The 20,003-nt window shown below is 40.2% G+C and overlaps 1 protein-coding gene across 3 annotated transcripts in view; it reads left to right on the forward strand.

The window, feature by feature from the left end:
- dscama (Down syndrome cell adhesion molecule a) overlaps positions 1-20,003 on the forward strand; it is a 45,660-nt gene that overhangs the window by 8,295 nt on the left and 17,362 nt on the right. For all 3 annotated transcript variants that reach the window (XM_037270482.1, XM_037270484.1, XM_037270483.1), the window contains exons 2-5: positions 370-687; positions 983-1,132; positions 18,782-18,928; positions 19,718-19,996. In XM_037270482.1, coding sequence (XP_037126377.1) covers positions 370-687; positions 983-1,132; positions 18,782-18,928; positions 19,718-19,996 — 894 coding nt within the window. The remainder of the gene's footprint in view (positions 1-369; positions 688-982; positions 1,133-18,781; positions 18,929-19,717; positions 19,997-20,003) is intronic.

Raw genomic sequence — 20,003 nt, forward strand, 5'->3', positions numbered from 1 at the left:
CAAATGTGCTGAGACATGTGTTGGCCCCGGTGTTTGTTTGTTGTAACAGGTTGAGCGACCAGTGGGTGGAAGCGGCCTGCGATTTGAGCATGCTCATTAGGAATTTATGAAGCGCTAAAATGTTTAGTCTCCGGGGAGGCGGGATTGGCAGCTGTCGCACGGGCAAGCAGATGGGAAGGCGGGTGTCCCGACGACAGCGAAAGAGAATCGAGAAAGCGTGTCATACAAATGTTTGGGGCTTATGTTGTAGCAATAATCATTTGTAATATTTTAGTTTACTAGCGTAGCACTTTCCAATGCTTAACTGTTGGTTTTAAATAAAGCTTTGAAGGAATTTTCTAACATTCTGCTTTTTTCATTTCTTTGCAGTTTTCTGTGAAGATCTACGTTCCAGCTTATATTTTGTCAATGCATCTGTGCAAGAGGTAGTGTTCGCCAGCACCACAGGGACGTCGGTGCCCTGTCCCGCAGTAGGTGTGCCACCTGTCTCACTGCGCTGGTATCTGGCCACGGGTGAGGAGATCTATGATGTGCCAGGGATCCGCCATGTGCACTCCAATGGCACCCTTCAGATCTTCCACATCCCTCCTTCCAGTTTCAGCAAACTCATCCATGATAACACCTACTATTGCACAGCGGAGAACCCCTCAGGGAGAATCAGGAGCCAAGATGTCCACATTAAGGCTGGTTGGTATCAATATATATGACGTGAATGACGTGAACTCTGGAAGGTGTTTGGAACTTTCAGTTGAGGGTCCAGTTCTTATTCGGGGTCCTCCTTAAACGTTGCATGCAATTCCTAAATGCTCCGTTTGTCTGCTTTGAAAAGTCGATCCAAAATCTGCATTAAGATTGGATGCAGTTTCGATGGCAGCGAACCTAGATAGCAAGTTCAACATTTTCAAAGCACATCAGAGTACAAAATGTCTTGTTTTCCAGGATGCACAATTCAAATATTTAAAATGATCTCTCCTCCTACTAGTCCTCCGGGAACCCTACACTGTTCGGGTGGAGGACCAGAAAGCCATGAGAGGCAATGTGGCTGTCTTCAAGTGCATTATCCCTGCCTCAGTGGAGGCCTACATCACCGTTGTGTCCTGGGAGAAAGACACAATGTCAATTAATGCTGAAAGTAAGTCGCTTTTTTTTCTTACCGCTGTTGAGAATGACCTTTTTTACACTCTTGCGGCTCAATGGGAGATTTTTGGCTATGGATTGTGACAGCCGAGATGTGTGTGTTGTCTCTGTTAGCTGTGCAAATCTCCTAAAAATGAGGACTAGGCCGGGCTGAACTTTGCAATTCCGTCTGACCCAATGACAGCGAGGTCTCACTACAATTCCTCTGCCAGCCTTGCACGAGCACACAGGCTGCCAGCCATGTCACTTAGTCTCAGTGTATTGACCCATTTCTCTGCGGCGCTCCGATCATTCAAATCACTTAAATGGAACACTCGCCTATGTGATTGTTTCCCCAACCCTGGGGGGCAAATTCATTTTATGTGGGACATTTAGCAAACCCAATAGACACAACTTAATGCCGTTTTTGCTTTTAGATGGAGGGCAAATGCTTTTGAGGGACTTTTTGTTGTTGTTGTCGGTGGTGGCGGTGATGATTTTGTCCTCGGAGGCAAACTCAGCTATAAAATAATCTATAGCACTTTTATAATTGCCCGTAAATGGATTTTTACTAGCATGTTTCTGGTATAGGATGGGTCCTGTAATTGCTGAATTGGCAAAATTGCAATTGTTGATTGCATTCATTGTGATTTGGATCTTCGGAGTGTTTATCAAACTAAATATAAAATCATCACATCTGTAGCCATTTAAAGCTTGTCAGAAAAATAATCCATTGCTCTTCTCTATGCTAAATAATGGATGTCCAACGTCTATGAATTCATGAGCAAATGGTCTTTATTCACGTCTCAGTGCGTACACCCCACATTCTCATCCTACTGTGATACACACACATTTTAAGTGCACTTTGTGTTTTTTTTTTTTTTGTTTTATATCTATGTCTGCGGGTTAATCTGCACAGTAACTAACGGCCTTTCCAATAATTATTTTGCAAAGGTGTGTGCTTGTAAAAGTTTGAACTGCCCATTTATTGGTTAAAATTGGTTACATTTGTGGATGATTCTGTGTGGGATGGATTTTTTTTTTTTTCCTTCTCCACGCTGGGCCATTCCCCAGGTGGGGCTTGTGCTGCAGCCACTGAGGAGGCCTTGTAGTCATTTGCCTCAGTCTGCTGCTGTTGCCTGCTCTGCATTCAGCAGCAGTAGGGCCAAGAGGGGTCCGACCCCCCCCCCCCCGCTCCCAACACCACTGCAGACACACACACAAAAAAAATAGTCTTCCTTTTCATGCGGCACACGCGCTATGCATCACAGCGGTCGGCCATCACATTCTCTTTTGTCAGCTCTCCTTCATCTTCCCACTGCTGCCGTCTTTGCTTTGCTTTTATGTATTGCACACATAATCCACGTTTCTATCAATATCATAATTCCTTTCAGTATTTTCTGTTTACTGTAAAGGTTCCTAAAATATCCAACCTGCACCCACCCATTGGGCGCAAATTGGCTTGAAATATAAATAGCGTGTTTCAAAACTACTGCGGATTATTACGGAGAAAATGTATTATTTATTTATGTTTATGTTATTTGTTCATGGGTTATTATCAGCACTCAAAACTATTCTGCGGTGTTGTAATTGTTGGCAATTACATAGCAATTAAAATCCTCCGTGGTTGAGGGTTGGCGTCATTGCCGTTACGGTGCCCTTGGGTACAACCAAATGGCAATGATCCTAAAAGTTTATTATCCGAAGATGACTGAATGTGCACAATTCCCTTTTCCACCCTTTAATTAAATAAAGGCAGTCATAATAAAAAAATATTCTTCAATTTTGACATCTTAAAAATCATGTTTCAATATAGGTAGTAAAGAAATAATGTGGGGAAAAAAAATCCACATTAGGGGATTAATTCCCTAATTTTTTCTTGTGCATATTTGCAGAGGACTAGTAGTTTAGCAGATTATAGTAACACCTTCTTGTGTGTTTCACACTTTGATTCATATTAGTAATATGTTGTCATTTGGGAGTTGGAGTTATTTCTCCAGCAAATGTGACTCTCTCACTATTGTTTTTTTTTATCTTCATGGAATTCTGCACAGTAATTGCAGCTATTGGTGCAGCACAACCTTGAGCTAGCTGGTGGGCAGGTAATGGCTTTCCTGCTCCCTGTGAGATGGGTGTAGCCAGAGGAGCAGTAGACTCAGCCTCCGCCTTATTTTTCCTCCCTACCTCTCTTTCCTTGTCGACAGGCAGGATTGGACCTATGACAGGCGGGATTTTGTCTTTTTCTAGCATTCGTCATTTTGTCTGTCAGTGATTGGCTGGGTTATTGTTACTCATATAGAAAAATGGGTCAGAAAGTAGTTACATGGACAGAAACCACCAAACGTGCACAGTGTAGAAGCATCTTCCACATTTTATAATTATCTACCATATTTCAGAAAAAAATAAATAGTCTGAATGGTGTCATAAATTTGTATATGGTCAGCAGTAATGAAGTGTAGAATTCACTGAGCTGTTTCCTCTCAGCCTGAGCTTAGCTTGATAAATACAAGGTGGCAGAGAAGGAAGAAAAAGAATGGGGAGGAAAATCAATATCCTTGTGCATTAATTCAGCTGCAGTTGCTACAAAGCATTATGGGAAAATTACGGGTGGATACATTTGGGCAGGGCAGCATGGCGACTCAAGAATCATAAAACCCTAAATGCTATTTGGTGTGTGTGTATATATATTTTTAAAAAAAAGTGCCACTGCAATTTGACATATCTTCTTGACAATGCTGCCTCTGGACCTGGACACATGCCAGGTCATGTGTGGCCTTCTGCCAAGATACAAATCAGCTATAAGAGTACCAGAAAACTAATCTTGGAAGTAGTCACAAATTAACTAGGACTTAGATATTTTGTAGATTGAATTGATGTGGGACTGGATATTATTAATAGGACGAAATGATTGACACTTGCAACAAAGATACAATATTTTTTGTTGTATTCTATTAAATGAATACAATGTTTGAATTAATGCATAAATAAATAAGCATACAAGGAAAATAAATATTTTAATACATGCGTGATTACTGTCTGTCAAAAAAAATAAATGCGAGGGGTCATCTTTCCCATCACTTCTCCATCTCATCCACCTCACCGTCATGCCAGAGGCCTTTTTGGGAAAAACTGCAGAATATTGATGTGTGTGTGTGTTTGTGTCTTGTGTAGGAGGGTGAAAAAAGAGGGGGGGAGGACGGGGACGGGGGTTCTGGCTGTGAATGGTTGCTCTTATCGCGTGCATGCAGCTGCTGCAGTGTCTTTGACAGACAGAGGGGCTGTCCATGCATGCCACTCACTTTGCCTATTCACGGCCTTCTTCCCTCTCTATACCCCCCTTCTCGTTTTCTATCCCTGTTCTCTCTCAAGGAAGCGAGCAAAAGGAAAAAAAAAACACGACTTGAGCGTTGATGCAGACTCATGACGCTTTCGTATGAGTCTTAAAGCAAAGGACAGGCAAGAAATTAAATGTCAACGTACATCATTGATGTTTGCCTTTATTGACACTGACGGATTCTATAAATACCGCCAGGCCTTAAAATGGATGCGTGCAATTAATTAGCATCTTTCTATTTCATTTCAAATCAAAGTACAGACATAGGTCAGAATCAACTGTATCCATCCCACAAGTTCATGAATTCATGATCCTGATTGAAAATTTAAATCATGGAGTGGGTTCAAGTAACGTCAGCTGCGGGGTGAGATGTATGAGTAGAAAGGTGCTTTCTGGAAAGGTAATTTCAAGACAAGCTGCCATGGGAAGTTACCTTGATAGATGGACGTCTGGAGCAGAAAGGGGACGTGATATCCCCCAAGCAGTATGTGCCGCATGCAGAGTGTATTTTGGGATTAGTAAGTCCCTCCCGCCGTCTCCATCTCCTCACTGGTTCGTTTTTGCCCAGGTGCCGTGTCGAGTATGAGCACAAAAAGTCCCCCCCCCGATAGGAAATCTTGTTATGTTTTAATAAGCAAAATTGACATTTAATGCTGGAAATGATGAATCCCCCCAAAAATAATCAGTGGATGGTATTTTTCATAATTAGCAATAAAATCACAGTGGAAAAAAAAATTAAATATTGCTGATGCAAACTTATAATCGTTTACATTCAAGATTCTATCAAGGCCTATGCAAATAAAAATTACATGTTTCTATCCTTTTATTTAGAATCTGAAAGAAAAATATGATCTCATTTATATTCATTATTTTCTCTTCAAAAAGGCAAAATATAAAATTGTATCAGTCATATATTTTTTTTTTAATGCCAATTCCTAAAATGTTTCACGATTGAACAATTTTTAAGCATTATTTTTTAACTATCAATATTTACACATCAAGGGTATTTTACATAACCCATGATCATTTTTGGTATAGCCTACAAAATTAGAATCTAAAAATATATTTTGGAAAGCTCAGTGTTTTTTGTTTCGAAATATTTTTTCCTAAAAGAAAAACATGATATCAATGAATGAACAAAATGCTTGAGTAGCTCATATTTTAAGCAAAAAAAAGAAGCCCACCTCGATTTGGCTCTTGCATCCACTAAATAGTCACGTTGTTGCTGAGGGCCCGAGTTGACGCTGCCTGCTCGGTCTGATTGGCTGCAGCTCACTATGACTCGTCATCGACTAGGCCAATACGTTTCGCTCATGCTCTGTCCCTTTTTTCCCCTTCTTTCTCTTTTTTTTTTTTTTACCCCCACCCTAAAATAAATTGCCTGGAGAAATTGAACCAAAAAAAATTAGAGAAAGCCTTTCATCTGTTTGAGAAGCTCATATTAGCTGTGGTGGCAAGATAAGCTCTTCTCACGGCAGCAGCAGTTAAGCTCGCTGAATGTTATCCGCTTGCTTCTCTTTTTCCACTTTAGTTTGCTTTTCTGGACTGTGCTTGCACTTTAGATTGAACGGATGTCTTTTATGTGTTTCTAAAAATAGAAATCCTATCACCTTATTCTGTGCCAGGCACAGGTTCGATTAGAGTGATTGAATTGAGCGAGGAATTTTCAATTCAATTTTTATAATCATAAAATGCTTAGCATCAAAATAAACAACTATAATATCTTAATCAAGAAATAAAATACTCCATATTTTTTTCCAACAATATATTATGATAGTTTGGAACGTGTCCCCGCATTTATTGTCGGAGAAAAAAAAAACATTCTGGACACACATCTGCTTTTTCTTAGATTGGGGTCTAATGGTTCTTGGGGTTGATTACATTGTGTCCTCCAGTTTGAGGGCTGTGATCCCTTCAGCTCCCAAACCAAGGATTACATACAACGTAATCTTCTGCCCAATGGGGTTGGGCCTGATGAGGACCTCGAGGTCACTGCAGCCCTTAAAGTAGTCTTTTATTGTGCATGTAATCAAATGGTTTGTCCATCTTCATCGGGGACGTTGATATGGATGTTGCAACGTTTTCAATCCTAGGCAGCCATTTTGTGCCGGTCGGCTCCTGTTTGAATTGCACTGGAAACGTTACTTTTCTGAAATGGTGCATTATTAATTCATTTTAAAAGTGAGGAGCTGAAATTGTGCTTTGGGAATTGGATGTGTTTGTAATCTACATGTTGCATTACAGTTTTGCTAAATGACAGATGGTCCAGATTATAGTATACCTGGTAATCAAGGATTAGGGTTATATAAATATAGAAACATTTTATTTTCTATAATTTTTTAGACTGACAAAATAGGTTAATTGAAGACATTACTCAAAAAGTGATCATGGTTATTTGTTTGGCTGTTTTTGAAAGACCCATGCAAAAGTTGGATCACAATGATGAACCTGGTTATGAAACAAAGTGAATCACACATATTTGATGGAGTCTGTCATTGTAGGTGAGCAGGGGCATTTTTGATTTGGGGTGGCGGCAGATTTGTTCCGTAAATCCTGCTATCGAGAAATCCACAGTGGACAAGCAGACACAATGAGCAGCGTGATTATAAGAAGCATATGTCCAGACAGGATGGCCTAATCCCTGATACCCCCTACGTGGCACACGCGTTCAACACGCTCCCCCCCCCCCCCCCACGCCCCTTAACATATGGAGATGAGAGGAATTAGTGCAGTCGAGGAGAAAAAAAAACAATATAAAGCGGCCAACAGTTTAGTTTCATTTTCTTTGATTCCTTGAATCCATCTTTTCCTTCTTACAAATAGGAGCATGCAACAAGTGCTTGTCTTATGATTGATTGAGTGACCTCAAACCTGAGAAGAAATGGGCACAAGTTGGGCCAAGGAGCCAGAAATTGAGCACGCCAGGCTCCTCGCGTGACCCCACTGACATGGCCCACCCCGCATTCAGCCTAGATCTTGTTAAATAGGATTATGTTGGCTACCTCCCATTCAGTGGCTTGGGCAGAACTTCTTATCTCGCGTCTTCAGATGGCTGCTGACAAACAACATAATGCGCCACGACCTACATTAAACAATACCACATGCTGATTTGTTGGAATCCTATCATTAATATCCAGTTTGGATATTTTCCCTTGTACTGAGATTTACCTGGATGCTAAATTGTTTCATTTTTGAAGAACCTCAAACCTTTTAAAATGTTGTGATGCCATGTGGATGGACTCGCCCATCCTTATTTTTTAAATGTCATCTATTAGAACGTCAGAGATGAGACTTGAAGTCCTCCAAAGCACATGTGACGTGTCTTGAGCCGCCTCCCGTACTCTCCCTCGAAGCAGGGACACCAATTCTACGCCATAAGAGGCTTTGTGCCCTAATCCCTAGTTGATCTTCATAAAGTTTATGTCTTACAATTAAGTGCAGATGGTTTGCATCTGGTTGTAAGGCTAGTAAATAACTCGAGGCCTCTATTTTCGCCCGGGATTTGGTGAGGGGGGGTAATCCATCTCTCTGACAGTTTACCAGATTCAAATCAGTCTAGGCTTTGCTTGCCTTCCTCCGCATCTTCTACTGTTTGCTCCTAAACCTTCACTATCAAAAAGCTTCTTATCTTCATTTAAACATGTGATCATTTAGTGCAAAGCACATCCACACAACAACACATAGGCATCTGTCGAAGAAGACGATTGTGGGCGGTGCAAGTCTCGCTCAATTAAGCTTGAAAATGTAAGTTGGAGGCAAGCTGGCTTGATACTACACGGTTCAAGTGACACAATTGTTCGCTCTTAAATGGTATGATTCGGATATGCATCATGGATATGATTTTTCAATCTTGGTCAAACTTAGTCAGCCGGAGTCCCAAATTCTCAAATGGTCTTGTCCTTTCACATGTACATGCAGAGAGCAACAAAATGCACGTATTGTTATTATAAAAGAAATATCTGCAACAGTTAATCTAAGAGCCATTTTTCCATATTTGCATGCGACTTGACGAGATAAGCAATCACTTAAAGAGGCGAACTTATTATGGAAGCGCTTCATTAAAGAAGTGATATACGATTCCACATTACATTTTTAGAGCTATATGAATAAGAGACAGCAGAGATGACTATTTGAGATGCAATTATTGCTTGTACTAAATCTTAGGGAAGAGTGATAAACTCAATCTAATGTTTGCAGTAGCTATTATTTTGTTTCGAATCAAACAAATATTATTAGATTAGAATAATAATCCGTACCCACACATCTTAATGTTTCGAGGAGCCCTTTAACAAATGCATCTCAAGGGATAGCGGTAAAAAACCCAGAGGTAAGCCAACCATAATTGTCAATGTCATTCCGAATTTATTTAAATGATATTTATCTTGGAAGAAATCAACACGGGCCAAAGCTCATTTGCATAAGACAGTAGCTAAGTGCCCAAGTAGCGCCTGAGGATATGAACAGATGGGAGTGTTTAGCAACCTTACGTACTAGCTACCCCCTCCCAACCAAAACGCACAATCATGCATAAGTTCTAGAACACACACACACACACATGCCGCCTCTCCTTGATCCTCTTTGGTGTGTTTGCGCACCCCTACTGCTTGGTACCTCCTACCAAATGTTCAGTTAACCTGTCAGGTCTCATCGCCCAAAAATTCAACATGCCATATGCTTTATTCTGACTTCTTATCCCTCCATCTCCTTCAAAGTGCTCCTTGAAACATAAGGATGAGCGTTTGATTCAAAATGTCTGGCTGAGATCATAGGAAAGCTAGTCGTGGATAATAAAGCAACATTTTTTTTTGGTTGACGCGACCCTGTGGGCGATATGTTAACAACCCACGCATCAATCAAATACACGACTTCAAAATCAAAGCTCGCTATTGCCTCGGCATGAATGTATCGTTGGGGAAGCTTTTATTTTGGTTAGCTTTTATTTTAGGGTTTTATGTCATATTTGAAGCTTCCTTGACATATCTTTCCAGTATACTCCAAACTAAAATTGAGAAGTACCGGTGTCCCTTTTCACGCTATATGGTTGGCTGGAAGGACGTTTATTTATTTATTTTTTGCAGAAATGGGTTTGTAGTTAAATCACGGACGATTTTTGCAAAGAAAACTTCTAAAAACAACGAGCTGTTGGTGATTATTTCATTTATTGATGGCAAATCTGCAAATCTGTCCTGGCTTGGTTACTGAACAATAAAATGTGAACTCAACCGGATTGTCCCTCATGGTAAAAAGTAACAACATAAAAAAAAAAATCGAAACAAACAAGAAGCTTGTGGCCTCTGTGCTTGGATGTCTGTAGCTGTAGACTTCTTTGCATGCTAAATGGCTCTGGTCCACTAAGTTGCAGGCGTTTGACCTTGCACTGAGGGCATCTCCCACTAGGCACCGCCGCAATAGTGACAGTCTGTTGTTGTTTAGAAGGTCATCCTCACCATAGGGGGCAGCATAGTCATTACACACACACCCCATGGCTTTGTTTGTCTCAAACAGTCTGTTTCTCCGTGAGCTCCTGTCATAAGGTCAGAGGGTACTTACTATCCTCTTGCACTTGTCATCTCTATAGGCCTCAAAAATCCCAGCACCTCTGGAAAAACGAGAAAATGACCGACGTGTTGCGATACTTACAATCAAATCAACAGAACGGCTCAAGTGTGAAATTGTGACTAAAAGCATGCCATGTTCTTAAGACTAAGGATGTGTTTGGTCGTGACAGCGGCAAGCTAAGTGAGGTTGTTAGTCCGATCCAGAGCGGCCACCATTCAGAAGGCAGCATCTTTTGTTCTTCTGCTACTATGGAAAAAAAAAAGAATCAAAAGAAGAACGAACAGGAAAAAAAGAGGGTGAATCTCTGTGTGCACAGTAGCCCACTGACACCTCCCTCTGATCTGCCTCCTCCAAGCTCACAACCATCACCATCCCTCCCTCCGCTACCCCCCCCGTAAGCATAAGGCCAGGAGTCACTCTCCTAGTTGCCACAGTAACCAGCTCACCTTTCTCTCGCTCGCTCTCCCTCTCATAAAGCACCCAAACAGCATCGATCTAAAAAAAAAAAGATTTGTTTTTAATAGGGCGGTGTTTATATTTGTTATTTTTATATTTTATTATTTTATATTTTAAAAAGATTTCTGCATGTGACCTTTGTACAATATTCAACATTATAGAAAAAGAAATGTGCTGCTCAAGGTTAAAATAAGCAAAGCACATCAATATAAAGCACGGGGCTGTTTTTTTAATTTATTTATCTTTTTATGTTTGCATTACAAGTCAGACCATTCTCCACCTGCTCTCCTCCCCATCCCCCTCTACTGTATCCCTTTCTCCGCCCTCTCACCCCCCCCCCCCCCCTCCCGGCCTTATTGTCTGAAAGTGGTAGTCAGGTGGCGTTGCTGGAGGAGGCAGGGCCTATTTGATACAGATGCAGCATTTCTCTCTCTCTCTCAGAAATGTCCAGCTATTCCAGCACCTGAACAGCTCTAAACATGTCCTGTCTGTTCTCATTGCGCTTTTGGCTGTGGTATGCCCAATTATTCCCTCATTACCTCTTAATTAGCATGGGCACTACAGCAACCGCGAGCACAATCAAAGAGAGAGAATATAAATCAATTACATCCATTCTGACATTATTTGTGGGACTTTTTTTTTTCTCCCTAGATGACAGCATGTTAAATGCTCCCCCGGCGATTGTGGTAATTTCAAGCAATATGTTAATCAGGGAACTGATGGTTATTTCTCCCCTCGCCAGCCAATGTTTTTTTCCTCTCGCACTGTTGTCATGTTGTCAGCTAAATTACATTGAAGCTTTAATTGGTATTTTAGATCACAGCCTTGACATGACAAATGGTTGAAATCAGCTCTGTGATCTTTGATTAACACTTTTTCGACATCACGCCAAGTCATCATGTTGTAATTCTGTTTTATTCATATACTGTTGGAGCAGGGAGCACCTGGGGCACTGAAAGAATGAAATAATTTTTCAATCAGTCGTATTTCTTGTTTACAATTGAGCAATCATTTTGTCGCAGTGTTGAATACCAATTACATTTGCCATTTATCTTCCACTGTGCAAATTTAGTAGTTGAGGAGTTCAGTTTGTGTACAATGTCGTACTATGACTCTTCATAGTCCCTGAAAGATAATTGTTGACCTGCTTATTTTATATTCTTTCCCAACATCAGGGGTGTCAAACTCATTTTTTTGGCGGGCCGCATTGTAGTCATAGCTTCTTTCGGAGGGCCATTATGACTGTCAACCCAAATAAATGTATGAGCACCTCATATTATATACAGTAAAAGCGACAAAACAAACTGACGAATAACTCGTTTTCAAATCAGACGAGTAAAAACTGGTCAAGTATTTAAAAAAACTAATAATATTAAAAGTGAAGACAATTTGCAATTCTAGTAATGATACACGAATTTGATGCACAATTTGTCTTCGCGGGCCACATAAAATGATGTGGCGGGCCGTATCTGGCCCCCGGGCCTTGAGTTTGACACCTGTGCCCTATATGGTCAATATTTGCATACCATTGGATTGACTTGAATTGATCCACGTGGACACACAATCTCAAACTCTGACCCATTCAAATATTCATTCATTCATTCATTCATTCATTCGTTTGTTCGTTCATCCGTTCATCCATCCATCATCACTCATCTGGCATCATCCATCCACCAATTCATTGATCCATCCATCCATCCATCTTTGCAGTTCCGACACACACATTGTTCGTCAGCTAGCGAGGCTATTTAACGAGAGCAGCGGGACAATGTGGCACTAATTGCTGCATGTGATTTATATCAGACTGGGACCAGAAAGGAACACAAGCAGATGACGGTACTCTGAGAGCAGCTGCTTTACCCAATATTTACTTAACCCTCTGATGGCTGGCTTGGCACTAATGCCAATAACGATGAGTCTATGGGGAGTCATCTCACTGGTTAGCATCATGTTTAGCAGCGGTACTGGGGGGGTGGCTGAGAGAGAAAATGTGTGTGCGGCATATGGGAGGCTAAAATGGAGCAATTATAAGAAAAGAAAAAAAAATGGTCTCCTGACAGTTAGTAATCCAAGAGGAAATGTTACTGTGTTACTGGTGATGATTTGCGCCTCTGGCCGTGGTGCTGATCTGAGTAGCCCAACTTTGACAGTGCTTATTTTAATGTCATTAGCAGTGATGGACATTTCCATCCTACGCCTGTCTGCCTGGATCATTTGAAAGGATCAGAGACATCTTGGGCTTTGCATAGTCTACTCGATTAGTAACAGTGCCGAGGAATCGGTTCATATTTATCAATTCGCACCTTACATGAGATTAATGATAGATTTACAGATCAGCAAAAAAACTACAAATCATGATCAGTCAACAAAAAGCCGCATGTGAGATGCCGGAGGGGTGCAGTCGAGGAAAAAAAAAAAAGAAAGAGGGGAGCCTGATTCTGTCTCCGTAGCAACCTTGATTGATATTCGTCAGGTGGTGCATCCGTCAAGCGGCTTGACCACTGCAAGCTCTGCAGTCAGAGATGGGGGATGGGGTAGAATGCAAGAGAGGGAAAGCAAAGAAGCAACAAATAAATGGAATAGAAACATAATATAAGAAGATTTTTTTTCATCTTGCTTTAATTCAATGTTATGTGTTATGTTCAGACAGTGTCACCTTACAGCACTTTAGTCCAAATTTACTGAAGCGTGTTCATCCAACCATCCTATAAATAACACCTATTGGTGTTTGAACTTCCAAACATTAATATTGTCTAACAGTGCGTCGCTCTCTATAAAAATCAATGATTTTATGGCTGAAATACTCAGGGGCACTAATAACATTATTTAAGGTTCCTGCATTTGTTTTGTAATATTCACATTAGTCATATTCAAGAACAAGTGAAGAATGGAAGTTTCCATTCTATTTTTTACCAGAATTAAGAAACAGTATGTCTAAACGTTATTTTCTCTAATTGTCAATAATGATGCAATTTGGATTAAACAAACACAGTATATTTTTTTCAGAAACATATCTATCATTTATGTAGAATTTAATCACTCCAAAAATCAATACAAATATGGCTTTTTTAAATGATCAGATACTTTACATGGAAAAGCATCAGTATACATAATATAATGTAATATGATGGTAAATTGTGATGTACACTGTAGGTCATAATCCCAAAGTGTTACTCTCATCTGTTAACAGCCAGTGACAACGAAAGCCCAATTTACTTCCCACTCAGTCATTTTTTTTTTTTTTTTTTTACTTTCATCATTCTCCTTTTGCTACCTCCCTCCTTCTCTGTCATCCTCCTCTGCGTGGCTCCTGAATATTTAATCAGGCTGAATTACTGAGGCCCTCAACGATAATGATGGGAAAATCAGACAATTAAAGCGGAAGGGCTCCAGCTTTAAGTCTCACCTCCCCCAGAGGATCCAGAGATTATTTAAAGTGGCACACTGTTTGATTATCTAATCCTCTTCTTGCCCCCTCTGCTTTACTCACAGAGCACCACTGACTGCTCCACTTGCCACTGCAAATTACCATGAAACACAAATGAGCACTGTATCTAAGTTCGGTTTCCATCATCGGGAATGTGATGCCGTGGTCTCGGGCCAAAGACACTTTTACAGTCTGACTATCATTTTTAAGGAGTTAATACCTTTTCATTTTGCTGTGTAAATAAATTGTGTTGGGAAATATCAATCAATCTGGTGATTTTTTGCCTTTTTTCCCCAAAGCCTTAAAAATGATACTTGACAATACAGACAAAGTCAGACATTGTGATGGAGGAGATACTAATAGCTTCTTTAATGCCTGCCAGCATAGCACACACAGACACACACACATGGCAACACACACATACACAGAGGTTTCACACAGAAACACAGATGATGAATATTCATGATTAAACAGCTGAGGCTCAACACTGCTTCATTTATTGTTGGCCAAAGAGAGGCCAATGATAGCATTGTAAAGCCTTTAATATCATCATTCCCTTATTAGCTAATTCCATTGCCCACACAAGTCTACTAAAAATGGACACATTTGGAAGTTTTTGCTCAAAAAGAGGCTTGTCTTCAGTTTTAACTTGGAAAACAAAAATGCTTACGCAGCTGACCGTCTCTTCATTGAGCTCTGGTTTTTGTCTGACAATGTTTGCCAATGAACCTCATTGTCAAACACTGTTCATTGTTAGATTGTCTTTGCAGAAATAGACATTTTGTCTGCCCGTCTTCACAAAAAGCTTCTACTGTAGTTTCAGTACTGAAGCAAATTCATTGTGGAAAAAATGCTGATAATGATTTCATAAAATAGAACACCATTCACCACGAAAAAGAGATTTTTGGCCTTATTAAGTGTTCAATTCCGAAAATGATGAGCTGGTAAAAACAAAACACAAAATAGTACCGTATTTTCCGGACTATAAGGCGCACCGGACTATAAGGCGCACCTTCAATGAATGGCCCATTTTAAAACTTTGTTCTTATATAAGGCGCACCGGACTATAAGGCACACCAGTAATGCATCATGTCAGATTTCTAATCCAAATCAAATCATTCTCCATTTTATCTTTTTTATTTCAACTTCAGACGCAACAAATTACTTTATAATCACAAAATAATGATCCATAGTCTTTTTGATTCATGATTCCTAGTCTTCAGCGGGCCACTTATGATTGATTTCATGACACAATGCTTCGGGCCAGTTTCAATTTAGGAATTTGGTCCATATATAAGGCGCACCGGACTATAAGGCGCACTGTCGTCTTTTGAGAAAATTTTAGGTTTTTAGGTGCGCCTTGTAGTCTGGAAAATACGGTAATCTGGCAACACTATTTAATCTCGCCAACCCAAATTTTTCATGTCACTGGAAGATATCAGTAAATACATGCATGGAAAAACCTCTAGGCCATTCATAGAAAACATAAACAAACAGGAAAATATAGTCGACAACATTAGCTGCTGGCGTTATCGTCTGGTTTGCTAGCATCTGTCTTGTTAGTCACTCTCTGTATCATCAGTTCTTATGAAAGTCACAATGTTTTATTATCATTTTAGTGTTGCATTTGGTTAAAATGGCTGGATGCATAGACATTAACTTTAATCTCAAATTTGATCAAGTTCATTGTGAAAAATGATGATACCAGTCATAGTTCATTGTTCATAAATAAAAATCTTTGCCATAAAGATGCTGCTGTCATCCCAGCTATTATAACATTTAGTTCAATTGCATTTCAAATAATTTAGCACCCCGAAGACATGCGGTATCTAAAATCTCTATTTGGTTCCAGGAGAGCGGAGAATATGGGCCAACGTTGAGGCCAAGCGCCTCAGGGTTTGAGCTTCCCTGTTGTCTTGTGATTTGAATATCATTTCGAGTCCATTTGCATCCAGTTTTAATAGTGGTTTATTCAGTCAAGCAGAAGATGACATCTTTATCTGTGGTTGACATATGAGGCAGTTACCCTCGGGCTAACGCGTGTCTTGTTAATGAGCAGAGGGATGCTGCTGCTGATTAGGAACGGCAATAAAAAAAAGAAAAAAGAGCAGACTTCCAGTCTGACTCAAGTCTGCAGGCAGCAGATAGGGATGTTGGCCCAGATAGGCTGCTTGAAGTCTGGAGTCCAGGTGTGGTCACAAATTAGGCCACCTTTACTGAAGTTCTATAAATCGCCATTATGAGCTCAAAAATTAAAATCTATCAGACCAGTTCATTCTTATCCTTAAGCGAAGTAGATAAATTTAGCATCACTCTCACTGGACAATTTACTTTTTATTTTTTATTTTAATTTTAATGCTTTGTCAAATTTGACCTTTAAAGAGATAATGGTAATATTTATTTATTTATTTATTCAATTTTTAAAAAATGACTGCAGCATGGTTTTGACTTTTTCAACATTCCACCTCTACCTTTACTATTGTTTGCTAAAACAGTGGTGGCCTGTGTGTTGCCATGGTAACACCAGCCGCTGTCAGTTAGCCTCCCAATGGAAGAATGACTAGTGATTTTTATTAGTTTTACAAAATTGGTGGGATCCCCCCCTCACCATAGATGTGCTGATCAAAGTGGAGCAGTCGGGTAATAAATCTGGTGGAACCTAATTACAATACAGGCCCTCTTGGGCTCATCATATGCTTATTACTCAGTAATGACACATATGAGTCTAACGCTGGTCATTGCTTCAAATGTTAATGAAGAATGGAAACTCACAGCCACAATATGAACAGTTTAAGAAATGAAATGTAGAGCTGCATTCATTCTAATTTTGCAAACCAAAATATATCTCTTACTATAATTCAGTGAACAGCACAGTAAAAAAATATAAAATTACACTTTCAGTTCTGCTACGAGTAGGTTTTTTTTTTTTTTTTTTTTACTTGCATGTATAATATTCTATTATGCTATGTGCAGATCTGCAAGGCTATATTTTTGCCATTAACTGACTCAATGAGTTGTGTCTTCAAGGTTGTATGAATTGATAGAGACTGACACAGGAACACTGCAAGAAACAAAGAGAGCTTGCCTGTTGAGATTTGTCCAAAGGACAGGGATGTCTTTTTTTTTTTTATATACGTATATATAATTGCTCTGCCTTGCCGGTGAATGATGTTGAATTAGCATATGAAAGTTTTTTTTTTCCCCTTCCCCGGGAGCACATATCTGTAAGCTAATTTGTGAGTCATTTTAAACGACACAGTAGTCGAATGCCGCTTGTGCTTTTTCTTCTTCTTGATCTTTTATTTTTCTGCTCGTGCTCTTCTTTGCTCTCTGCATCACTCCGTCTCATCTCTCCTGACTCCCAGCTCATCTCTCCTCCACTTACATCTCAATTATAGAATATTGAAGCGACGCAGGGAGCCAAGGGTAACTCGAGTACGTGTAGCGGGAGGTACGCTGGTGGACAACTTAGTAAACATCAAAAAAGTGCTTAGCCTACGCCAATGTGCTCAAACCTTATCTGAAATCCTCCAACATCATTTGGTGTCCAGTGGATGTAACAATAAGCTTATTTCAGCATTTTCTCCCCGTCCCTATTGTCACACAATTCTTGTTTCAGTGGAAAAACTGCAAAGCCTCCCATTTTTACGAGAACAAAGAGTCTACTTGTGGGTTCAGTGCGCCTTATACGGGGATTAATTGAAGCTATTGACTACGGATCCAAATGGGACCGAGCGAAGATGAGAACCCAACTGATTGCCTGCCAAGAGTAAAGCCACAGTGTCCGAAATATATGCTGTAGTACAGACATAAACAGAGGCACTGTCTGTCACACACACAACACACACACACACGTACTGCCAGACAACGTTAGTATGCGGCAGGTGGAGCAGGAAAAAAAAAAATCGAGAAGCGCCTCCGGTCGTTATTATTGACCATTCCTCCATGCTGCATTAATGCATTTACACTCACTTGCATGCACAAAATACACACAAAAGACAAATAAATGGACACACAAGTAGGCAACTGCAGTAATACACAAAGCATCAAGAGAAATGCCCTTAGCTCACAAGGACACATACTGCAGCATTGACTGTGTGCAAACAATAAAGCAGATTCAGGAAAGAATGATTCTTTTTTCTGCCAAGCATCGTATATTTAATTTTGTTATATTTCCTGCCTTATATTTGGCTAGTCGAGATCATGTCAAACTGGGGGGAGGGAGGCGGAGCCCTTGAGGATATCACAACTGTGGTTGGAGTTTTCTAATTAGGTCAACACGTGCTGACGGTGGTGTCCTTGCAGCCTATTTATTACTCCAATACCTTCAACAACAATTCTCGCTTATCAAAAAAATAAATAACATCCGATGAAATGCTATATAAGACATTTTGTCACATCATTTATTCAAATTGAGGCTGCTGACTTATAAAATCCACTGGCGGCCACTTATTGCTCCTCATGAACACTTAGTAGCTCTGTGCGTCATGTAAATTAGCATAACATCAGCATGATACGAACATGGTCGCGGCTTTGACTTATCAAAGCGTTCTGTGATCTCTGGGGTCCCAGTGGTTCAGTCAGGAGATGGCAATGTGGAAACTAGAGAGAGACAGAGGGTGGGGGGGGAGCGGCATGATAACAAGTTGTGTTACGCGGCCTTGTCATGGCGCCTTGGAGCTGTACTGCTCAAAATAGGCCGCAGCAGATGTTTGGAAATTGCAATGGCGTAGGGCCGCATCCCACGCTTGGCTTGCAAATATTTACCAAGCGACTTTGATCATGGATTTTCTTCTTTTTCCTTATTTCTCCAAATATGTAAGGAATGTTCAAAATTTTAGAGGGCTGATATACAATCTTTAATTTATTATTATTTTTTTTTTTTACAGTGTCACGGTTTCTCATCACATCGACGGGAGCCCTGTATATCCTGGATGTCCAAATGGAAGATGGACTATACAACTACAGGTGTATGACACGCCATCGGTACACAGGGGAGACCCGACAGAGCAATAGCGCCCGACTCATTGTTTCAGGTAATGAAAGAAAAAAAAAAGAAACATCTGGTTCGTGCAAAATGAATGGAGTGACAGAATAAAAAAACACTTGCTTGAAAAAGGGCTTGACATCTGATAAAGGTCATTAGATCGGGGCTGACATATTTTGGGGGGAGAGCAGAATATGCCCTTTCGACAGACGCGTGTTACTTTTGCAGACTTGAAGTGACACTGCAATTTATCAGGCAGCATTAAGGACACTAATGAGCTGTAGCATGGGAAGAGTGTGAGAATGTTTGATTGTATTGGGAAAATGAGTCATCTTTGTTTTTAATGCTTGTCCTGCTTTCAAAGACTTTCTTTTTATTTAATTTGTGTTTGGCATTTATTTATAATTCATTTTAAATGTTTGTGTTGAAAAACTTGAATTTCCATTTAAAATAATGTGGGATCATTGTTTTTCTTTTTCACTTTTTCTTTTTAATTTTAGTTGGTTTTGTGAGCATATTGGTTAGTTTTTATTCAGTTTATTTAAATGTAATGACAACTTAACTTGCAAGAAATTAAACAAATACGATATTTTTATCGGTTTTTTTTGCATTTTATCGGGGGTTTTTTTCACTTTTTTGTATCTTTTATGTTGCTATTTCCCATTAACTATAATAACGGATAGAAAAGACACACACACACACACACACAAGCACAAAAAGCCATATAAAAATAATAGAATAAAAAGCAAAACACTTTTTTATTAGCTGTGCAGCGAATCTGACAAGCTTCTCTTTTGAGGCCTTCCACTCAAAGTTGACATCTTTTTGCTTTTTGTAGATCCCACCAACTCAGCCCCACACATCCTGGACAGCTTCGAACGGCGTGAGGTGATGGCGTCTCACCGAGTGGAGTTGCCGTGCAAGGCCTCGGGTCACCCTGCACCCAAGTACCGCTGGCTGAAGGACAACCGGCCCCTGGAGCCCGACACGAGATACCGACAAAGTGTCACGGGGTTGCTGATAGAAAGAGCCCAACCTAGCGACACAGGCACATATGTCTGTGAGGTATGGAACGGCTACGGCAATGCTGAGGTGGTCGGCAGGCTTCTGGTGAAAGGTCAGTG

Source organism: Syngnathus acus, chromosome 14 (assembly GCF_901709675.1).
Source record: "Syngnathus acus chromosome 14, fSynAcu1.2, whole genome shotgun sequence".
Lineage (NCBI taxonomy): Eukaryota > Metazoa > Chordata > Actinopteri > Syngnathiformes > Syngnathidae > Syngnathus > Syngnathus acus.